The following is an 18,152-nucleotide window of genomic DNA, read 5'->3' as shown; positions in this document are numbered from 1 at the left end:
GAGTCAGAAAGAGGTTTGTAGCAGGAGGCCCCCACCAGGGTCCCTGGGGTTCCTCTCTTTGGTCTGAGGTTCCGAGGTCCCTGGGTACCCCCAACCCTTAGCTTCCTGGAGACTCTTCCAGAAGAGGCAATACGTGGAGCCTCTGTGGGAGGGTGACTCTGTGCCTATCTCGCCAGGGTTACTGGTGGGGAGCTGTTTGAGGACATCGTGGCCCGGGAGTATTACAGTGAGGCTGATGCCAGGTGAGTGCCAGGTGCGGCCTGGCAATGGTGGCAGGGGGGCGGGGTGTCTCCCTTACTGGCTTCCCAGGTTCCCGGGATATGCCTGCCTTTACGCGGGGACCCTTCCCTCTCTGTCCCCAGCCACTGTATCCAGCAAATCCTGGAGGCCGTGCTGCACTGCCATCAGATGGGTGTGGTGCACCGGGACCTGAAGGTGAGTGACCCATCCTAGGGTGCGGCTCACCCAGGAGCCTGCCCCTCTGCCTCCTGCCCTGCCCTCCACCTGTGAAGCCAGGGGCCTTTAAATCCCCTGAGTCGGGTGGGCAGGGAATATCTACCCCACTGTTTAGATGAGGGTGCAGGGAGGAGTATGTAGGCTTGGGATCCAATCTCCTGACTCCCAGGCCCATGTGCTTTGGGCCAGACCAGGGAAGATGTAGTTCGGCTGCCAATGCCAGCTACGGCAGGGTCCAGGGCCCAGCTAGGCCAATCTCTGGTGGCAGGGCCTCAGCATCCTTACAGTGGGGTTGCCATAGCAACGTCTGCTTGGGGTTGCCGAGGATGTCAAAGGAGACAGCACAGCCTGTGCACAGCCTGGTGCACAGAGGCACTGTGATTCTTGTTTCTGGGTCTCTGGCAGGTGGGGGGAGAAGAAAAACAGGCCTTGGGGCCCTCAGGGTTCCTCCTCTTCCCACCCGAAGGAGAAGAAGGACAGGCCTAAGCAGATGTGTGACCGAGGGTTGGCCTTGCCTGGAGTCAGCACGGACTCCTAGCTCTTCTTGGCTGAGCCTCAAGGCATTGAGCCTGGTAGCTCACAAATTACCCCCAATTTTCAGAGCAGGAAACAGAGGCCTAAAGAGCCTAAGGGACTTGCCCAAGAATATGCAGTTCGGTTGTGCCTAAGCTAGGAATGGAGCCCGGCCTTCTGAGCCCAGATCCTGTTCCTGGGGTGGCCATACAGATCAAGCCTCCAGCCCAGAGCAGCCCCAGAGCCACTTGGGCAGCTTTGTTGGACCTCCTAAGTCTTCTGCAGGCTGTACCTCCATACCCACCCTGGACGGGACCTCCAGGCCCTCCTCAGCCTGGACACCCTCTCTGGACACTCCCCCTGGGCATCCTTCAGAAGGTCCAGGTCCATCTCTGGGATGCAGTGCTCTGCCCAGAACCCCTACCCACCTCTGACTGTCACAGGGGAGCTCCCTAGGGCTCAGTCTAGACCTGGAGGCAAGTGTGCCCTCCAAGAGGGTCCCGGCCAGATGGCAGGGCAGTTCTCCCAGAGGGCCTGTTCCCATTATAGCTACAGCCCCTGCACGGGAGGAGGAAGGAGGAGAGGCAGCACAAATTTAGGCCACTCTGGATAGATTAATTAGTGGCATATTCATCAAATCAGGACAGGGCGGCTACCAAGACCCAGCACACTTTGGGAACACAGTCCCCAGAGGATAAAAGAAGCCTTCACGACAGGCAGATGGAGCTATATTTGTTTGGGTCTTGCCTAGCTTTGGGCAGTGAGAGGTCAGATGTGGGGCCCCCCTCAGAAGTCCCAGTGAGAAGGGGGGGGTCAGAGGAAATCAGCTGCCTCCAGGGACTCAGAACCCATGCTCCCACCCCAAGCCGTGCTAATGCTCATGGAGCATGTGGTGTGGGCCACTGACAAGTGCCCTACGTGGATTATCATGACTAATCCATGTGCCACCCCATGAGGTGGGCTTTATCCACTTTTCTGAGAGGAATCTAAAGCTCGGAGAAGTGAAATGGTTTTCCCAAGTTCCATAGCATGGAAGTGGCGGAGCCGGGTCATAGGCTAGGACTACCCAGCTGCAGAATTCACCTCGACTCCCCTCTGGCCTGTGCAGGGGATTTCCTGTTCTCCACACCCAGCAGAAGACAGCTGTCTTCCAGTCCCCAGAGGCCAGGTGGCACGTATGGGGCCCCCATCTCTCAGCCCAGAATGGTTAAGAACATGGCTCCAGAGCCAGACTTGGCCTTGATTCTGGCTCCGTGCCTTATCAGCTGTGTGATCTTGGTCAAGTCACAACTTTTGGGGGCCTTAGTTTCCTCATCTTTTTTTTCTTTTTTAAGATTTTATTTATTTATTCATGAGAGACACAGAGAGAGGGAGGCAGAGACATAGGGAAGAGGGAGAAGCAGGCTCCATGCAGGGAGCCCGACGTGGGACTTGATCCCTGGTCTCCAGGATCACACCCTGGGCTGAAGGCGGCGCTAAACCACTGAGCCACCCAGGCTGCCCTAGTTTCCTCATCTTTAAACGTATGACAAATACTTATTAAGTGCCTGCTATGAGCTGCCCCCTGCCTTAAGTGCTGGTGATAGTGGCTGACAGACAGATAAGGAGCTCACTGTCTATAGAGGTGACAGTCAATAAACAAGCACATAGACACATGGGGAAAAACTTACAAATTGTGATATCTGTGAACATAACCATCAGTCACTAAGACAGAGGATACCTGGGGGCTCCTCCTTTAGTCATGGAAGGATTCTTTGAGGGGGGTGACATGAAGGTAGGAGCAGATGAAGAGAATGGGCCAGCTTTGTGAAACTCAGAGAAGGAGCAGATCAAACAGGAGAAACAGGAAGTACAAAGGCCCTGAGATGGGAGCAAGCATGACAGTTTCAGGGAATGCAGGAGGCCACTGTGGAAAACGGGAATAATAATGCCAATAATGTTGTTGAGGTGATAAATGAGGTGATATATGCAAACTACTCAACCTCGTGGCTGGCACACAGTAGCGGCACAATAAATGTCACTCCTTTTTCCTTATTGCGGTGGTGGCTCCCCCCACCCCAGTTCCCTGCCGTTGCATCAGCCTCAGCCCCAAACCAAGTAGAGGCGAAGGAGGGGATGGGTTGTAGAGAAAGGGTTGTCCTGTTGCAGGTTGTCCTGCATGCCCTAGGGTGTTCCCCTCTTTGGGGGCTGAAGCTCAGGGTCCTGTGGCTGGGAGAGGAGGTGGGGTCAGGGTACCTCTGGGCTGTCCCACTGCTCCTCCTCCTGTAGGCTCAGGGCCCCAGAGGGGAGGCTCTGAATCTGCTCACTGTCCTCTGGCTCTTTCTTCCCCGATTTCCCTCTTTTCTCTGGTCCTGGGAAGCCGGAGAATCTGTTGTTGGCCTCCAAGCTCAAGGGCGCAGCAGTGAAGCTGGCGGACTTTGGCCTGGCCATAGAGGTAGAAGGGGAGCAGCAGGCATGGTTCGGTGAGTGGGGGCAGGGGACGGCAGGGATGTCAGGGACCAGCCTTGTGTTGACTCGTTGAGCTCTAGGAGCCCCCCTGCCCCAGCAGGGACAGGCAGGAAATGACTGTTGCATGAACCGGGGCTTGGGGAGCAGAGGTCCCACCGCATTTAGCCTCTGGTCGGGGGGTGTTGCCCATCCTATCTCCATGGGGGTCAGGGGCAGGGATGCGGTTACATTCAAAACAGTACACGGCTTCTCCGCATGCGCACACTCCACCAGTGTTGGCTGGGGGCTTCCATGGGTTCCCCTAACGGCCTGGGTGCCGTGCCAGAGCCAATGGTCCTGACTTTGCGAACAAGGAACACAGAGGCTAAGAAACTTGGAAGAGTTCATGGGAAGTTAAAAGCGGCAGAGCCAGCCTTTAAGCTCAGAAGAGCCAGCGTACTCTGAGATTTTGACATAATTGAGTTCTTTTCAAAAAGGAAAACTTTTTGGTGGGTGCTATTGATCAGTGGTTTAGAGCCAGAGCTCTGGGTTCAAGTTCTGACTATGCCACTCAGGAGGTGTGTGACTTGGGGCGAGTCATTTCACCTTGCTGAGGCTTCGTTGCTCATCTGTAAAATGGGGGTGATAACAGTGGGTCCTCAGGGCTGTGTGAGGAGTAAATGAGACCAGGTGTGGAATGCTCAGCCCGATGCTGAGCACACACACAATAAATAGTGCCTGTTCTTATGATTACTTGTTAAAGTACTTTGGGTGCCCGTTTATTTCAAGTGATCCTCGAAACACTGCTGGGAGGTAGTAAAAGGAGGAATCCTTAATCTCTCATTTGACAGATGAGGGAACTGAAGCCTTGAGGGAAAAGAGGCCTCCCCAGGGGACATAGGGCAAAACCAGAGTTAGGGGCAGGCCTCCTGCTAGCCCAGGCCCAGCTCCTAGAAGGGTAGGGCGCGGGCAAGGGTTCTGCTCAGTCTTTCCGGGCATGGCAAGGACATTTTGTCTAGAGTGGCACCAGCACTCGATAGTGGCTGCGGGAGAGCTGCTAGAAGTGTATGATGCTGAGTCAGGACACCACGAGAAGGATTCTGGGATTAATCCATGACTTCTGCCATAGGCTCTGGAGTGGGGGTGGTGACAGGTGCACTGTGTATTTGTCCACCCTGGTCTAGAGGCTTTGCTGCCTTGCCAGGCCAGAGCTTCCTGCCTTTGACCCACTCTGGGAGGCGGGGAGTGTTTTCCCCATCTCCAGGGCAACCCCATCCCTCTTCCAGCAGGATCTTGCTCTAGGTTGCTTACATGCCAACCTCTGTGTGTGTGTCTGCCTGTCTGTGTGTCTGGGGAGCAGGGTTCGCAGGGACGCCGGGATACCTCTCCCCAGAAGTGCTGCGGAAGGACCCATATGGGAAACCCGTGGACCTGTGGGCCTGTGGTGAGTCCATCCCAAAGCCCTCTCACCATCCTGGGTGCTTGCCCCTCGGGTGCCCTCTCCTTTCCCATTCTTCCTCTCTTCGTCGCTCCTCCTCACAGAAGGGTGAGGCTTCTCCTGGTCCTTTCCCCAGGGGTCATCCTCTACATTCTGCTGGTTGGGTATCCCCCATTCTGGGATGAAGACCAGCACCGCCTGTACCAGCAGATCAAAGCTGGCGCCTATGATGTGAGTGTCCCTCCTCTCTCTGGCCTCCCTGTGGTCCCTTGTGTCCCTTCTGGTGAAAGCCAATACCAGGGAGGTCAGAGACCTAAGCTGTCTCCCTCCTGCCCTCCCAACCCACTTAGGCCCCCTGCCACCCTCTAGTTGTAGGGTGGGTGGAGTTTGAGGGCTGACGGCACACGACCCCACCTCATGGTTGGGCCTTGGTGTGATGGCATTTAGCCTGGGGCCCCAAAGGGCAGAAGCATCACCAAAGTGGGGTGAGCGGTAGAAGGTAGGCCCCAGAAGCCAGACCCCCTCCCTCCCTCTCTCCCTCCCTCTCTCTCTCACACACACAAATAATAATGCACATACAAATAATAATAGCTAACACAGCACTCTTCTAAATGCTTTCTACATTATCAGCGCTAATCCTCATACCCAGCTATGACATAAATAAGATTATTATCCCCCATTTTACAGAAAGGGAAGCTGAGGCACAGACAGGTTAAATAATTGCCTGTACAGCATAGCTAAGAAATGGTAGAGCTGGGATTTGAACCCAGGCAGTTCGGCTCTAGTGTCTGTGTTTCTAATGACTGAGCTATGCTGATTTTCAATAAGGCTGATTCTATCAAGCCATGTGCTATGTGTTTTATATCATATTGAACCCTCATATCTTTAGGGACAGCTTGAGGGTCACATGTCTTGCCCAAAATCACACAGACCAGGAGGCAGAGCCAGGACTTGGGCCAAGCCTTATTTTTTGTTTTTAAGATTTTATTTATTTATTCATGAGACACACACACACACACACACACACAGAGAGAGAGAGAGAGAGAGAGAGGCAGAGACAGAGGCAGAGGGAGAAGCAGGCTCCATGCAGGGAGCCAACATGGGACTGGGATCATGCCCTGGGTCGAAGGCAGCGCTAAACCACTGAGCCACCAGGCTGCTCATGGTACAAGCTTTCTGACTCTGAAGTCTGGCCTATAACCACTGGCCTACTGCTCCCCAGATAAGGCGCAGCCTCAGGAAAACAGAGGAAGGCCTCCTTCCCCTCTGGCTGCTGCTCTGATTTGTCCTGGGGGCAAAGGACCCTGACCCTCCTTTGGTTCCAGAGGGGCCCCTGCATTGAGGATCCCAACTCCTCCTGGTTGTGGATGCCCAGTGGATGGGCAGTAGGACCCCTGCCTGCTCCCCTGCCAGTCAGGGGCTGGGGGATCGCAGGGGTGGCCTGGGGTAGGCTGGGCAAACCTGGCCCCTCTGCCCCTTCCAGTTCCCATCACCAGAATGGGACACCGTCACCCCGGAAGCCAAGGATCTGATCAATAAGATGCTGACCATCAACCCATCCAAACGCATCACGGCCGCTGAGGCCCTCAAGCACCCCTGGATCTCGGTGAGCCTTCCTCGGCAGGGCCCTACCAGGAGCGCCTCCAGATTCCAGGGTCCAGACCTCCATGGAATCCTGGCCTTGCCCCTGGCCCCTCAGGCCCAGTATAGGGTCAAGGTGGCTTAATCCGGAGATGCTACCTTGCTCTGGTTCTCAAGGGGAAGTGGAAATGGGAGACCTTCTGTGTTGGCATCCTGACTGGGGGTGCTCCTGGCATGGAATGTCTGGTGCCAGGGATGCCAAGCACCTGCCGTATTTACAATGTCCCCTAGAACAAAGATTTGTCCCCCCTAAGATGCCAACCACAGCTCTGTAAGACGCCCTGCCGAAGGGCCTTTGGGAGGGCCTGCCTCCCACTCACACACCTCTCCCCACTTCCTCCAGCACCGGTCCACCGTGGCCTCCTGCATGCACAGACAGGAGACCGTGGACTGCCTGAAGAAGTTCAACGCCAGGAGAAAACTGAAGGTAACAGGTGCTCGCCCTCCATGGCCCTCGGACATGGCATAGCTTGGTTGGGTCTCCACAGGGGCCGAGAGACTCACTCACAAGTTCTCTCCTTCCCTGAGTCAACGAGCACTTACTGAGCACCGACTCTCTGGGCTGGGGAGTGAGCAGGTGGAAAGGACAGACAAGGAACCAGGACATTAAGGGGCAGTGGTGAGTGCTGTGACGGGGCACGCCCTGAGGCTGTTGGTGACCACAGCAGGGCCGTGAGCCGGGTCTGGAAGGACCAGGGCAAGCATCCCAGGAAGCCTTGCTGGGCAAGGTGCACTTAGGCGGACGTCCAGAAGGATAAGCAGGCATTAGCCACGTAGAGTCAGAGTGGGCAGATGTTCCACAGAGAGAAAAGCTCATGCAAAAGTCTGGGAGCATGAGCTTGACCCCATAGGGGGTCTCTAAGTGTTTCAGCATGGCTGGTGAGAGGTTCTAGGCGGTGAGATGGGACTGGGCAGGAGACTGGGAGGTGGGGGATGGGTAAGAGGTCCTGCTGCCAAGCACTAGAGAGGACAAGCCAAGAGACGGGGACGGGGTCACCGCCCAGAGGAAGCCTCAAGGGGACCCAGGTTGGCCAGGAGCTGCCTCTCAAGCAGATTGTATGTGCTCCCAGGGCTGTGGTACCCCCCTGGCCTAGACCTCACCAGGGATCCCATGAGCAGGTAGGAAGAGCAACTGAGGGGGTTCCAGCCTGCTGGAACAGAGAAGCTGTCAGAATGCTGAGTGACAGATCCTGAGGCCCCAGCTCATTGGGAACCTTCTCACCAACTGCTCCCAGGCCTGACATGGTGGCTCCGGAAGAGACATGGGCCAAGGGGGTGGTGGGCAGCCTGATGCCAGGAGAACTAAGTCCCACTCCACCTCCCCACGGGGAATGGTCACAGAGGGTATCTCAAAATGTCCTAAAATCATGGGCTGTCAGACTCAGAGACTGTCTAAATCAGACAGCACCAGGACCAGGAGGACCATCCTTGGGCCCCTTGTTGAGACAAGAGGCTTTCTCATGTCAACCGTCCATGGCTGTGAGCCCAGGAGCCCTGGGGAAGATGAACTAGTGGTGAAGTAAGGTACTGAGTGCCTGGGTGGAGGGGGAAGAGGGTGGCCCCAGGAGGGCAGTGTCTATCGTCCTTGGCCTTTAGAAGTCCCCACCAACAGGTGTCTCCGAGCCCTTCTACTACCTCTGGCCAGGTCACTGGAACCTATTAATATCTGCTGCTAGGATGGCCCTGTCCCAGGAGCTGTGCCAGCTCAGGCCTGGCTCACCCCGATTTCCCCAGGGAGGCAGGGATGGTCTCTGGGCCATGGGTTGAGGGCAACAGGATGAGCAGGGCAGAGGGCTTTGGCTTTGTGTCTCAATGCAGCACCTGCCTCCTTTCCCCTTCCCCATTTCTGTCTCTCCTCTTCCCTCCAACTTCCTGTCCCCCACCCCCCTCCTTATCTTTGCAGGGAGCCATCCTCACAACTATGCTGGCTACCAGGAACTTCTCTGGTAGGTGGTAGGACCTCAGAGTCCCAAATATATCCTGCACAGGTCTGTTGGGAGCATCGCCCTGTCGGATATCTATGGGGCCTCAGGCCAGGAGCCTGGGAAGAGTGAGGGCTACAGAGGACTTTAAGACTGGGGGCTTGGGTCCCCTGCACCCAGAGATGGCGGGAGCTGAAAGGTCAGCAAGCCAAAGGCCCACGAGGAAGGGTTAGAGGTTGAGTCTGGCTCCCCAGCCTCCCAGCAGTGCTGGGATTCTCAGGTTGGGCCAGCCCGAAGGGAAACCTCCCGAATATTGGGGTATAGGTCCAGGGAGGACTGAACCAGGGCCAGGGAGTAGTAATATTCCTGTTTGCTGCTGGTACTGAGCCCTGTACTCAGCAGTCTCCATGCTTTCACCCAGGTGGCCTTTGTGACAGGGCAGTGGGGGCCTGAGAGAGAGGCAGAGCCTGCTTTCAGTACAGCTTTGCACCACCCCAGAGCAAGTGCTCTTAACCAAGATGGGTCATCAGAGAGCCCGGGGTAGCAGCCTTTGGCCTTGGCCAGAGCCGACTGGTTAAGACAGGGAGTACCCAACGACCTGCAGCGTGTAGCCCCAAAGAGAAAAAGGAAGGGATTAGTGTCATGGCTTAGCAAGAAGCTCCCCTTGGCACATTGGAGAGCACCCAGGCCAGCCCCTGCCAGAGGCTTCTCTCTGGGGAGACCGGACAGCTGACAGGGCAGCTGAGCAGATATAGCAAAGCTCACCCGAGGGGCCCTCTGACTGGGGCTGCTGGGCCAGCCAGCTAGGGCTGCTGTGGACATGTGGCCGGTTCCACAGCAAGGGGTCGGTCTGGGAAGCTCTGACTTTGCAGGGAGTTTACCTGTCAGATTAACCAGCTGGAAGAATGAGACCCAGAGGCATGAGAACTCTGCAGCTTCAGATTTGGGCTCGCCCCACCGCATTCTCCCCAGACAAGGATCCTACAGTTCCTTCGACTGAAACATGAGCCACCAGACAGTCAGAATCTTTTTTTAACATCTGAAGTGCCCCTGGAAACTCAGAGCTCCCAAAATGGTGCCTGTGGGTCAGTTTCCATCTCTTGATGGGCTCATGGGGACCAGGGGTGTTTTTAAAACAGCGGTGCTTTTGAAAAGAGTCCCCAGCAATTACAAATGAGATTTCACAGAAATACCCAGTTTTCTGTCTTTTCTTGAAATTCAGAACACGTGACCTCACAGAACCTGCAGTCCTGCAGTCGTGGGCTGGAGCTGAGAGGGCCCCCTTGAAGCTGAGGGGCGACCACTCCCCCTGTTCCACTGCACACCCCAGCCCGGCCCACGAAGCTCACAGAGGATGGACAGCCATCCCTCTCAGCTTCGGGATCCAGAGGCACCCACCCCCGCATTTACTCTGCAAGAGGGAAACTTGCCTGGAAGGGTCACAGATGGACTTGTGAGGGGGACTGGGAGGCTGGGCCAGCATGAGCCTGTCCCTCAGAGCCTCTGGGGCATCCAGGTCCCGTGCCTCCCTCTTCCCAGGCTCACCATCCCCAGGCCACCCGGAGGAGGACGTACGGTGGCTACACATTTACTGAGCATCTACTGCATACACGTCAAGTGCTGTGCTAAGCACTTTAGAGATACCCCGTCTCCTTTAACGTAAGGCAATTGTTTGTGGTCTGAAGCAGCCAGATGCCAGACGCTAGGCAGGGCTGGGCATCCATGCCAATTCCTGGCCGTGTGCGGCCCTCTCCAAGGGCTCTGGCCAGGAGGTAAGGAGGGAGAGAAAGAGGAATGACAGAGGCGGGGCCTCCCGAGGGCTGCTCTGCCTTTCCCAGCCACCACGGAGCTGCCAGCCCAGCTGCGGGGCTCTGAAGTTTGAGGGGAGGAGGCCTCTGGAGGGGATGGGTGCTCTGGCAGGGTGGGCCCCGAGCGGGGCATCTGCTTCTCCTCACCGGCAAAACAAGGCCCGCAGCTGTCCAGAGTGAGTAGGCAGGGCTGACACATGACCTCGGCAGCAGCGTGGGGCTAAAATTAGAGCGGGGCTGGGGTGGGGAGGGAGAAGCCAGCCCCGGGCCAGGCAGCCAGGCCTCCGGGTTGGCCGCCACCAGCCCGGGCGGTGACCGGGATCCAGAGGGAATCCCCAGGCTGAGACACTGACCCCACGGGGCTGGGACGCATCGGTCACCTCCTGCAACCCATGGGGCCCGAGGGGCACGCTGGGGCTTGCTGAGGAGCGGGGAGCCCAGGCCCACCTAGCGGGCACCCCCAGGCCTCGGCGCCAGGGAGGAAGGAGGAGCAGGAGGAGGAGGAGGAGGAGGAGGAGGTGTCCCGCGGATCGCTGAGGCGGCTCCGTGCCGTCCGCCGGCGCCCATGCTGCTGCTCCTCACCCTGTGGGCCTCGGTGCCCTGCCTGGTGTTGGTAACCCTCTACTTTTTCTCCTTCGCAGGAGGGAAGAGTGGAGGAAACAAAAAGAATGATGGTGTGAAGGTAAGCCCCCCGGGGTGCCTGGCAGGGCCGGCATCGGGCGGCAGCGTTTCCGCCCACAGGGCCTGGCTTGCAGGGCTGGGGCGAAGCCCAGGCCTTGCCCATGGTGTTCCGGGCAGATGGGGCAGATGTCGTCCCTCGTGCGGCCCGGGCCGTCCCCAGGATTGGCGGGGGCAGGAGGGGGAGGGGGCGCGTTAAAGCAGATGGGCGAGGCAGGTGGCCTGGGGATAGGGTGGGCGCCCAGGCAAGGGGCAGGTCTGAAGGAGATCTCTGTGGTTCTCCGGGATGGGAGGACTGGAAAGTGAGGGTACAATGAAGAGACAGAGCTGATCGTGACCCCTGACCCCGTGCGCACCCCAGTCCAACCCACAAAGCCCATGGAGGAAGGATAGCCACTCCTCTTGGCTTTGGGATTCAGAGACACCCACCCTCCCCTGTCAAGGCCTGCCGGTTCAGTGCCAAGAGTCCCCTCCTCCCCCGACCCAGGCCTGTCCTCCATCCCCACCCCTGATGCCCGAGCTACTTCTTTCCACACCCTGCTGACCCCTCCTTCCCACCTCTCTCTTCTCCTCCCTCTGCTCTCTGGGGCCTGCCCCCCCTCTCTGCACCTCCCTTCTCCCCTGCCACTGGCTTGCCTTGTGGGTTCTCCTCTCTTGAGACCCTGCCTTTTTCTGGGCTCAGAGCCCTGACTGGCCAGGGCCTCAGGGCTGGGCTATGCCCAGGATGCTGGAAGGTGTGGGATGCTGTCCAAACACAGCCACCCAGGTGGGCTGATGGCTTCATGGCTTCATTGTAGTGCTATTTATGGTCTCAGGCCACTGGCTTTGGTTTGGGGGTTGCATGGGAGGGGGTCTGGACTGGGTGACTGGCTGAGGGCAGGATTTGGGCCTCCCCACTGCTTTGAGCCTTCCAGGGGCTTGAGTTTCCTCATAGGTACAACGGATGCGGTGGGAGGGGGGTAGACTTCATGATTTCTAAGATTTAAGCTTTAAAAACAGAAAAGAAAAGAAAAGAAAAAGAAAAAGGCAATAAAACTCTCTCTAATCCCTTTTCCTTCTCATCGTGGGTACTTGAAGAATACATAATTGTTTGTTTATCAGCCAAAGTCAGTGGTTTTCAAACTGAACTTCTTGGAGTCTGAACGTTTTGGGGAGGCACCCTTGGCAGCAGATGGGGTAGAGTAGGATAGTAAGGAGGCTGAGCAGAGAAGGTTCTGGGCTTCGCTCGCCCACTACAGCCAGAGCAGCTCCGTGTTACAGACCTCGCAGTGGTTAAGGGAGCCAGGGCAGACTTAGCGGAGCTGGAAACCTCAGCCGGTTATTTGAATCCCTTGAGCCTGTGTTTCCTCATTCCATCGAATGGGGGTAAAAGGGATTCCCACCTCCCAGGGCTATTTGTGAGGATGAAGGAAGATAATAGGCATTGAGGAGTTAGCAGGGGTACTGGTGTGGGATACATGCTCACGAGATGCTAGTCAGCATTGTCTTTTCTGTTTTCTAGATTGGACTTTCAAGTAAGATTCCTCTTGAAAACAAAGTTTGATCAAGGAAGTATTTGGCAACACAGATCTAAAGCCAACCCAGTTTATAAAGTTAACTCACGCTTATCCCAAATCCTATGATGGAGTCCAGAACTGAGCTCTGGTTTACTTGCTGTTTTGGATTACCCATGAGTCAAATTCTATCCCCTGTCTAATTGGAAAGGGTAATGGGGGGAATGTGCAATTTGAGGTTGGCCCAGTTTGGAGCAACTGGGGCCCTCTTGGCCATAGTGTGTAGACACTGGGGGTGCTGGGTTCCCCAGGAAAAAAATCATATTGAGAGTATAGGACAGAGGCCACAGGTGCCAGTGAGCTGTGGCCCAGATCAGTGGAGGAGGAGGGGGCAGAGGGTGGGCTACGCCATCTGCTTGGCTCTTAGGTATGGCCCTGGCAAGGGCTGACATGCAGCCACTGGGTGTGAGGTCAGGGCCTCCTTCAGGCTGGGTCTTGGGGTGAAGCTCTCTTCTGGCTGCCTCCAGGCAAGGCTAGGAGGCAGAGGCTACCTGAAGGCAAGGGCATCACCAAGCGTGGTGGAACTCTGGCCAGTTATTGCAGGGCTTACCAGTGGGCACAGCAGAAGAGAAAGCCACTCTTTCCTGCAGCAGCAGAACAGACCCCGAGTGACTTCTCAGGGTGGCACAGGTGTGGATGAAGAATAGTTTCCCCAAAGGCTATTCCTGGCCAGACCGTCTCTTTGCTCTTTATGGGGGTGGAGAAGGAGGGAAGTCCAGCTGGAAGACGACAGTAACCAGGATTTGGGGAGCCCGGCCTGTAATATGTCCCTTTGGGCAGGGGGTTCCATCGTGTATTTCACTATGAATGACGCTGGACCTCAAGCCAAGAAGCCGTGGGTTTGCAGGGTCCCATCTTCCCCTCCTTTGGAGACCTGGGTCATCGATTTTGTGCACCTGGGTCATCTGTACAAGGGGAGAATGGCAGGTGTTCGCTGGGGCCAGTAAGGCTCGCACCGGAGTGGGCCTTGGGGAGTCCCACCAGGCCCTCCGTTAGACTATCCATGTTCAGCCCCCATCGGGAAGTGCGTATTCTTCTTACAGCTTGGTCCCTAGAGACACCACCAACCTCGTCGTCGGAGGCTTAGCTGGAGGCCCAGTGATTGCTGGAGGGAAGATGGGCTGGTTGGAGAGCAGAGCTGCAGAGTACTGTACTTTATGGGCTTTCGAGACTAATTTTGACTCTATTTCTACCGGCTTCGCTGACCCTAGAACCATGCTTCTCCACATGGTTCTGAGAGATGTGACTCTACTTTTGGTGAAAGACCCCGGTCAGTATGGAGTTATGATTAGTATCGTCATCATCCGTGATCCAGGGAAATGGAGTCTTTCTGTTACTGAGGAGTGACGGCCCCCTCCCAGGCACCTCTAAGCCCCTACTCTCTGAGGAGCAGCCGACTGCTCCCACCCCTCAACCCCACTCACTGCCCCCTGTTGGTGTCCCATCCGTGCCATCGTGACCCCTTTCCCCCATGTCCCATCCTGTCACTGTATGTTCGAATCTGATGCAGTCTCTGCTCTGTGTTCCCTCCTCGTGTCCCGCCTGGAACCCTGGCCCCTGTGTTCCTCAGGTTTTTGCTGACGGCGAGCTGGGAGGGCCTGTCCCCTCCTACGTACGCTGTGCCCAGCCGGAAGTGAGGCCGACCTAGGGCTGGCTGCAGGCTGCTGGTGGTGGGACTCACACTGTCTATCCAGATGTAGGGACCTGGAGCCTTGACGCCAGGCAACACCCAGTGAGCCCCTTCTGCTATGTTTGTGGGAGGCTCCTGGCCCTCAGAGGCTCTGGATCTTAGAGTCAGAAGGCCCAGAATTAGACCTAAGAAGAATAGCCAGGGCCTCCCCCAGGGCAAAGGCCCACCCTGAGGGCATCTCAGGTCCTTTCCCTGCTCCTCCCCCCACAGCACAGCAAAGAGAACAGCCTCCAGGCCTCTCAGAGGTGAGCCCGTCCGGGAAGGACGAGCCTGTGCAGAGCACTCAGGCCTGGAGCCTGGAGGCCTGGATGGAGGAGAAAGCCTGCCCTCGGGGGTTCCAGCCTCTGCTCCGCTACCGGCTAGCTGGGAGACCTCGGGCGGTCACTGCCTGGCTCTGGGCCCCCGCCTCCCATGCGTGCAATGCAAGGGCCAGTCCTAGACCCGCAGCCTTCCCTGAGGGCTGGTCTTCACGACTCCCAGCTTAGAGTGAGAGAACGAGAAGACAGTCTGCAGGTGTCCTCTCTCTTTCTCTCCTTCCCTTGGTTCCACAGCCAATAATACAAACGAAGCTGCAAATCCTCCAAAAGCTGGACTAGGAGGGATGGCAGGGCCCAGCTGTGCATCTGGCCATACCTCAGTTTCTTGATCAGTGTACAGGAGCTGAACGGGCCTGTCGCCGGGAAGCTGGGACCACAGGCAGGGTTTCGAAGGCCACTTAGAGGACTGGTTTCCACACCCAGGCCTGCTTTGAAGTTACCTGGGGATACTGTTTAAAATCCAGATGCCCAGGCCCCACCCCAGACCTAGTTATAGAACCCCTTGAGGGGGCCTTGTTATGTTTCTTTTCGACAAGTTTCCCAAGTGACTATGACAGTCAACCAAACCAGGAGAGGGGCTCTTTCAGTAGAGACACATGGGGAGGCTAGGAGGAGGCACTGGGCCTCATCTCAAGACCTGAGCAGCCTTTTGTCCTCTCAGAGCTTTGGCTTCCAGAGGCCTTAGGCAACTGGCATCCAAAACCTAGGATCTGTTTCCGACATCAGGGCTTGGTGTAGAGGAAGCCCTGGTCCAGGGGAGGCTCGGCCTGGAGCTGCTGGTCAGATGGTGAGCCCCAGGTGGCTGTGCATGAGGCCCCCCCACAAGAGCTTCGGGCTGAGAGAGGACCAGCCCTGCGAGGGCAGCTCTTGCTCACGGCCCTGACTTCTTGCCCCAGTGCCATGCTGGCAAGGGAGGGACTGTCGAGGATGACCCTGAGGCCCATCATCCTTCCAAACCTCCCCCTGTCGTCCGTTTCTCTGCTCCCTGCCGTTTCTCTGCTCCCTGCCGTTTTCACTCTGTGTCTTTTCCTGTCCCATCTCTTCTCCTTGTTTTTCCAGAAAAGAAAGTCCAGTTCCAGCGTTCAGTTAATGGTGAGTGTCCGCCGTCTCCCAAACGCCGGTAAAATGCTGGGCCTCGAACCCTCGCTCCTGCCTCCCTCCTGCAGGCTGCATTGGGAACCCGGGGCGGGGGAGAGGGTGCTCAGGGCATGCTTGGTACGTGTGCCTTGTGTGACAACATGTGTGTTGCGTGTGCGTGTTGTTTGCGTGTTTCTGTTGACACCTCCCACTCCATGGCCCAGACCAGCAGCCTGGCAGGTAGACCAGAGAACGCCCTCAGGTACGCAGGTTGATTCGAAGCCCATCCCACGTCCAGCCCTTGGCTTCTTGCTTCTCCCCGCCCTCTGCTCTGGAACTCATCTCAGGGCTTGATTTGTGCCAGTTGCGGCGAGTGGGGAGGGGGGGCTTGGTTTGGCCAAAGGAGTGGGCGCCAGAGAGGCCCATCTTGAGCTTCTCGACGCTACCCAGGGCCCGCCGGTGGCAGAGGAGGCACCAGCCCCTGCCTCTGTCTAGGGGTTCCGGCGGTGGCATGGTGGCCCACATCCCTCTTCTTCTGATCCCATGGCTGTCTCCCCCAGGTGTGTGGTTTTTCTCCCGCTGAAAGGCCCAGCCTCTCTCACACTGGGTCTCTCCACCTCTCTCTCTTCCTCTCTGCCAGTGTGTGTATTCCTTCCCTGTCCTGTGGCCACCATATGCCTCTCTGCTCTTCCACACCCCCTCTTTGCTCCCTCAAGCAGACAGGGCCGGGGAGCCCTCCCAGCCCTTCCAGAAAGGCCAGGGTTCTCCTTGCATCCATCCCTTCATCCACGCCCCCTGCCACCAGCCACCTGCTTAGCTGGGCCCTTCCCCTCCTTAGGCTCGGAAGTCTGGCAGGGTTTTCAGTGCAGCATCTGGATGGCAGAGCCGGTGAGGCTTACAGAAACCGGGCCGCAGCATCAGGCAACTGGGGCAGGGGCAGCCCCCCCAACTGGCCGTGCCTCGTCCCGCTTGCCAGCTGGGCCTCACCGGCTCCTGTGTTCTCTTTGGCAGGAATCTTCAGAGAGTACCAACACCACCATTGAGGATGAAGACACCAAAGGTAGGGGGGGCCTTGCCTTCAGCGTCTGGGCCCCCCGGGCCTCCTGGCAGGCCCCCTTCACTGACAGCTCCGGCTTGAAAGGGCCCCAGTGCCTGCCAACCGTGTGTCCTGCTCCTCCGCAGAGACCCGGCTGTAGCCCCTTGCAGACTGGGCACACTGCAGGGCACTGGTTCCCTGCGTGAGGTACTCAGTCCACCAGTGGTGTGCACATGGACTTTTCTTATTGTGGGGTGATGTAGGTAGTTTAGTACACTTTTTTGGGGGAAAATGACATATTCAAGTCACAGATGTGTCATAGGGGTATGTACATTTTCTTTTTGAATTTTCCAAAAAACGAGTTGATTTTAGGGACACCTGGCTGTCTCAGTTGGTGGAGTATGAGACTCTTGATCTTGGGACCGTGAGTTCAAGCCCCAGGTTGGGCATAGAGCTTACTTTAAAAACTAATTAATTAATTAATTAATTAAAAAAATGAGTTGATCCTAGAAACATGAAGTGATGATAGGAAAGGAAGAGAAAGCAAAAATTCAGAAAATCCAGTTGACTGGGGTACAAGGAGCATTGCCCAAGACCAACCCCGATGTGCAGGGGTTACTGTGGCCAGTGGCTGACAGTCCCCAAAGGGTTTCTGATGGATGAGGGAGCAAAACCCCAGATAACTATGACCAGCTAAGAGCAGAACGAATGAGGACGGTGACGCGGAGAGTGCTGCCTTTTGTGGGACACCTGGTGTGCGCTTTACATTTACCTGAGCTGGGAGGTAGGTTCTGTGATCAAGCCTGTTTTACAGCCTGGGAAACAGAGGTTGTATAAATTGGCCCAAGGTCCCCTACCTCACAGGGTGGAATCAGGATTTGAATCCTGGAGCAGTGTGGCTCCGGGGCCCACCTGGTAATGGTTCCTCAAAGGCTTCGGTGAGTGGCAAGCATGCTTGGAGTTGGGGGAGGAAGGGTGAGTGTCACTGTCTGCTCAGGGGACACCAAATCCTTGGGTGAGTTAGTGATGTCCTGTGGTTCTGCCGACACCGCCGTCCTTGTCCCATGGGATAGGGACACTAGCCTGGGCGGGGCTGGGTGGGGGGTGTCTCACACTCAGCACGTGTGGGAGACACCTGGGGAGTCTCTCCAACCTAGAAAGGCACCACTGACCTGGAGGGATTGCAGCTGTACCAGGGTAGACATTTCTCTGTTTAGATGTTGGCCCCTAAAAGAGTACAATGGAGGGGCAAAGAGCATTTTATTATTACGTAACAGCTATTTTTGCACACAGTTGCAGTTCCACCTTTAAAGGCAGTTTGACACACTGAACACCGTGACTACCTCCTGACTCTGCCCAGATGCCTTGGAAGTTCGGCCTCACCCTGTGTGTGTCCCTATGTGGTCATTCTGAGCAGGGCGCGGGGGCGGTCACTCTAGCACCACAGCCTGGCATTAGAGCAAATCGGTCTTGCACGATGGCACCAGAGACGACCTTTATTAATTTTTTAAAAAGAATTTTATTTATTTATTCATGAGAGACGCAGAGAGAGAGGCAGAGACATAGGGTGAGGAAGAAGCAGGCTCCCTGCAGGGA

The 18,152-nt window shown here is 56.6% G+C and overlaps 1 protein-coding gene across 3 annotated transcripts in view; it reads left to right on the top strand.

Moving 5' to 3' along the window:
* Window positions 1-18,152, top strand: part of CAMK2A (calcium/calmodulin dependent protein kinase II alpha) — a 64,836-nt gene that overhangs the window by 30,796 nt on the left and 15,888 nt on the right. For 2 of the 3 annotated variants that reach the window (XM_041748601.1, XM_041748602.1), the window contains exons 5-14: window positions 177-242; window positions 363-435; window positions 3,329-3,431; window positions 4,757-4,840; window positions 4,971-5,065; window positions 6,318-6,440; window positions 6,819-6,902; window positions 8,379-8,421; window positions 10,847-10,887; window positions 16,532-16,580. In XM_041748601.1, coding sequence (XP_041604535.1) covers window positions 177-242; window positions 363-435; window positions 3,329-3,431; window positions 4,757-4,840; window positions 4,971-5,065; window positions 6,318-6,440; window positions 6,819-6,902; window positions 8,379-8,421; window positions 10,847-10,887; window positions 16,532-16,580 — 761 coding nt within the window. Of the gene's footprint in view, window positions 1-176; window positions 243-362; window positions 436-3,328; window positions 3,432-4,756; window positions 4,841-4,970; window positions 5,066-6,317; window positions 6,441-6,818; window positions 6,903-8,378; window positions 8,422-10,846; window positions 10,888-15,502; window positions 15,536-16,531; window positions 16,581-18,152 lie in introns of all 3 variants that reach the window. The other variant, XM_041748600.1, reaches the window with a different exon arrangement.

This window comes from Vulpes lagopus, chromosome 3 (assembly GCF_018345385.1).
Source record: "Vulpes lagopus strain Blue_001 chromosome 3, ASM1834538v1, whole genome shotgun sequence".
Classification (NCBI taxonomy): Eukaryota; Metazoa; Chordata; class Mammalia; order Carnivora; family Canidae; genus Vulpes; species Vulpes lagopus.
This window is presented reverse-complemented; position numbering and strand designations above follow the sequence as displayed.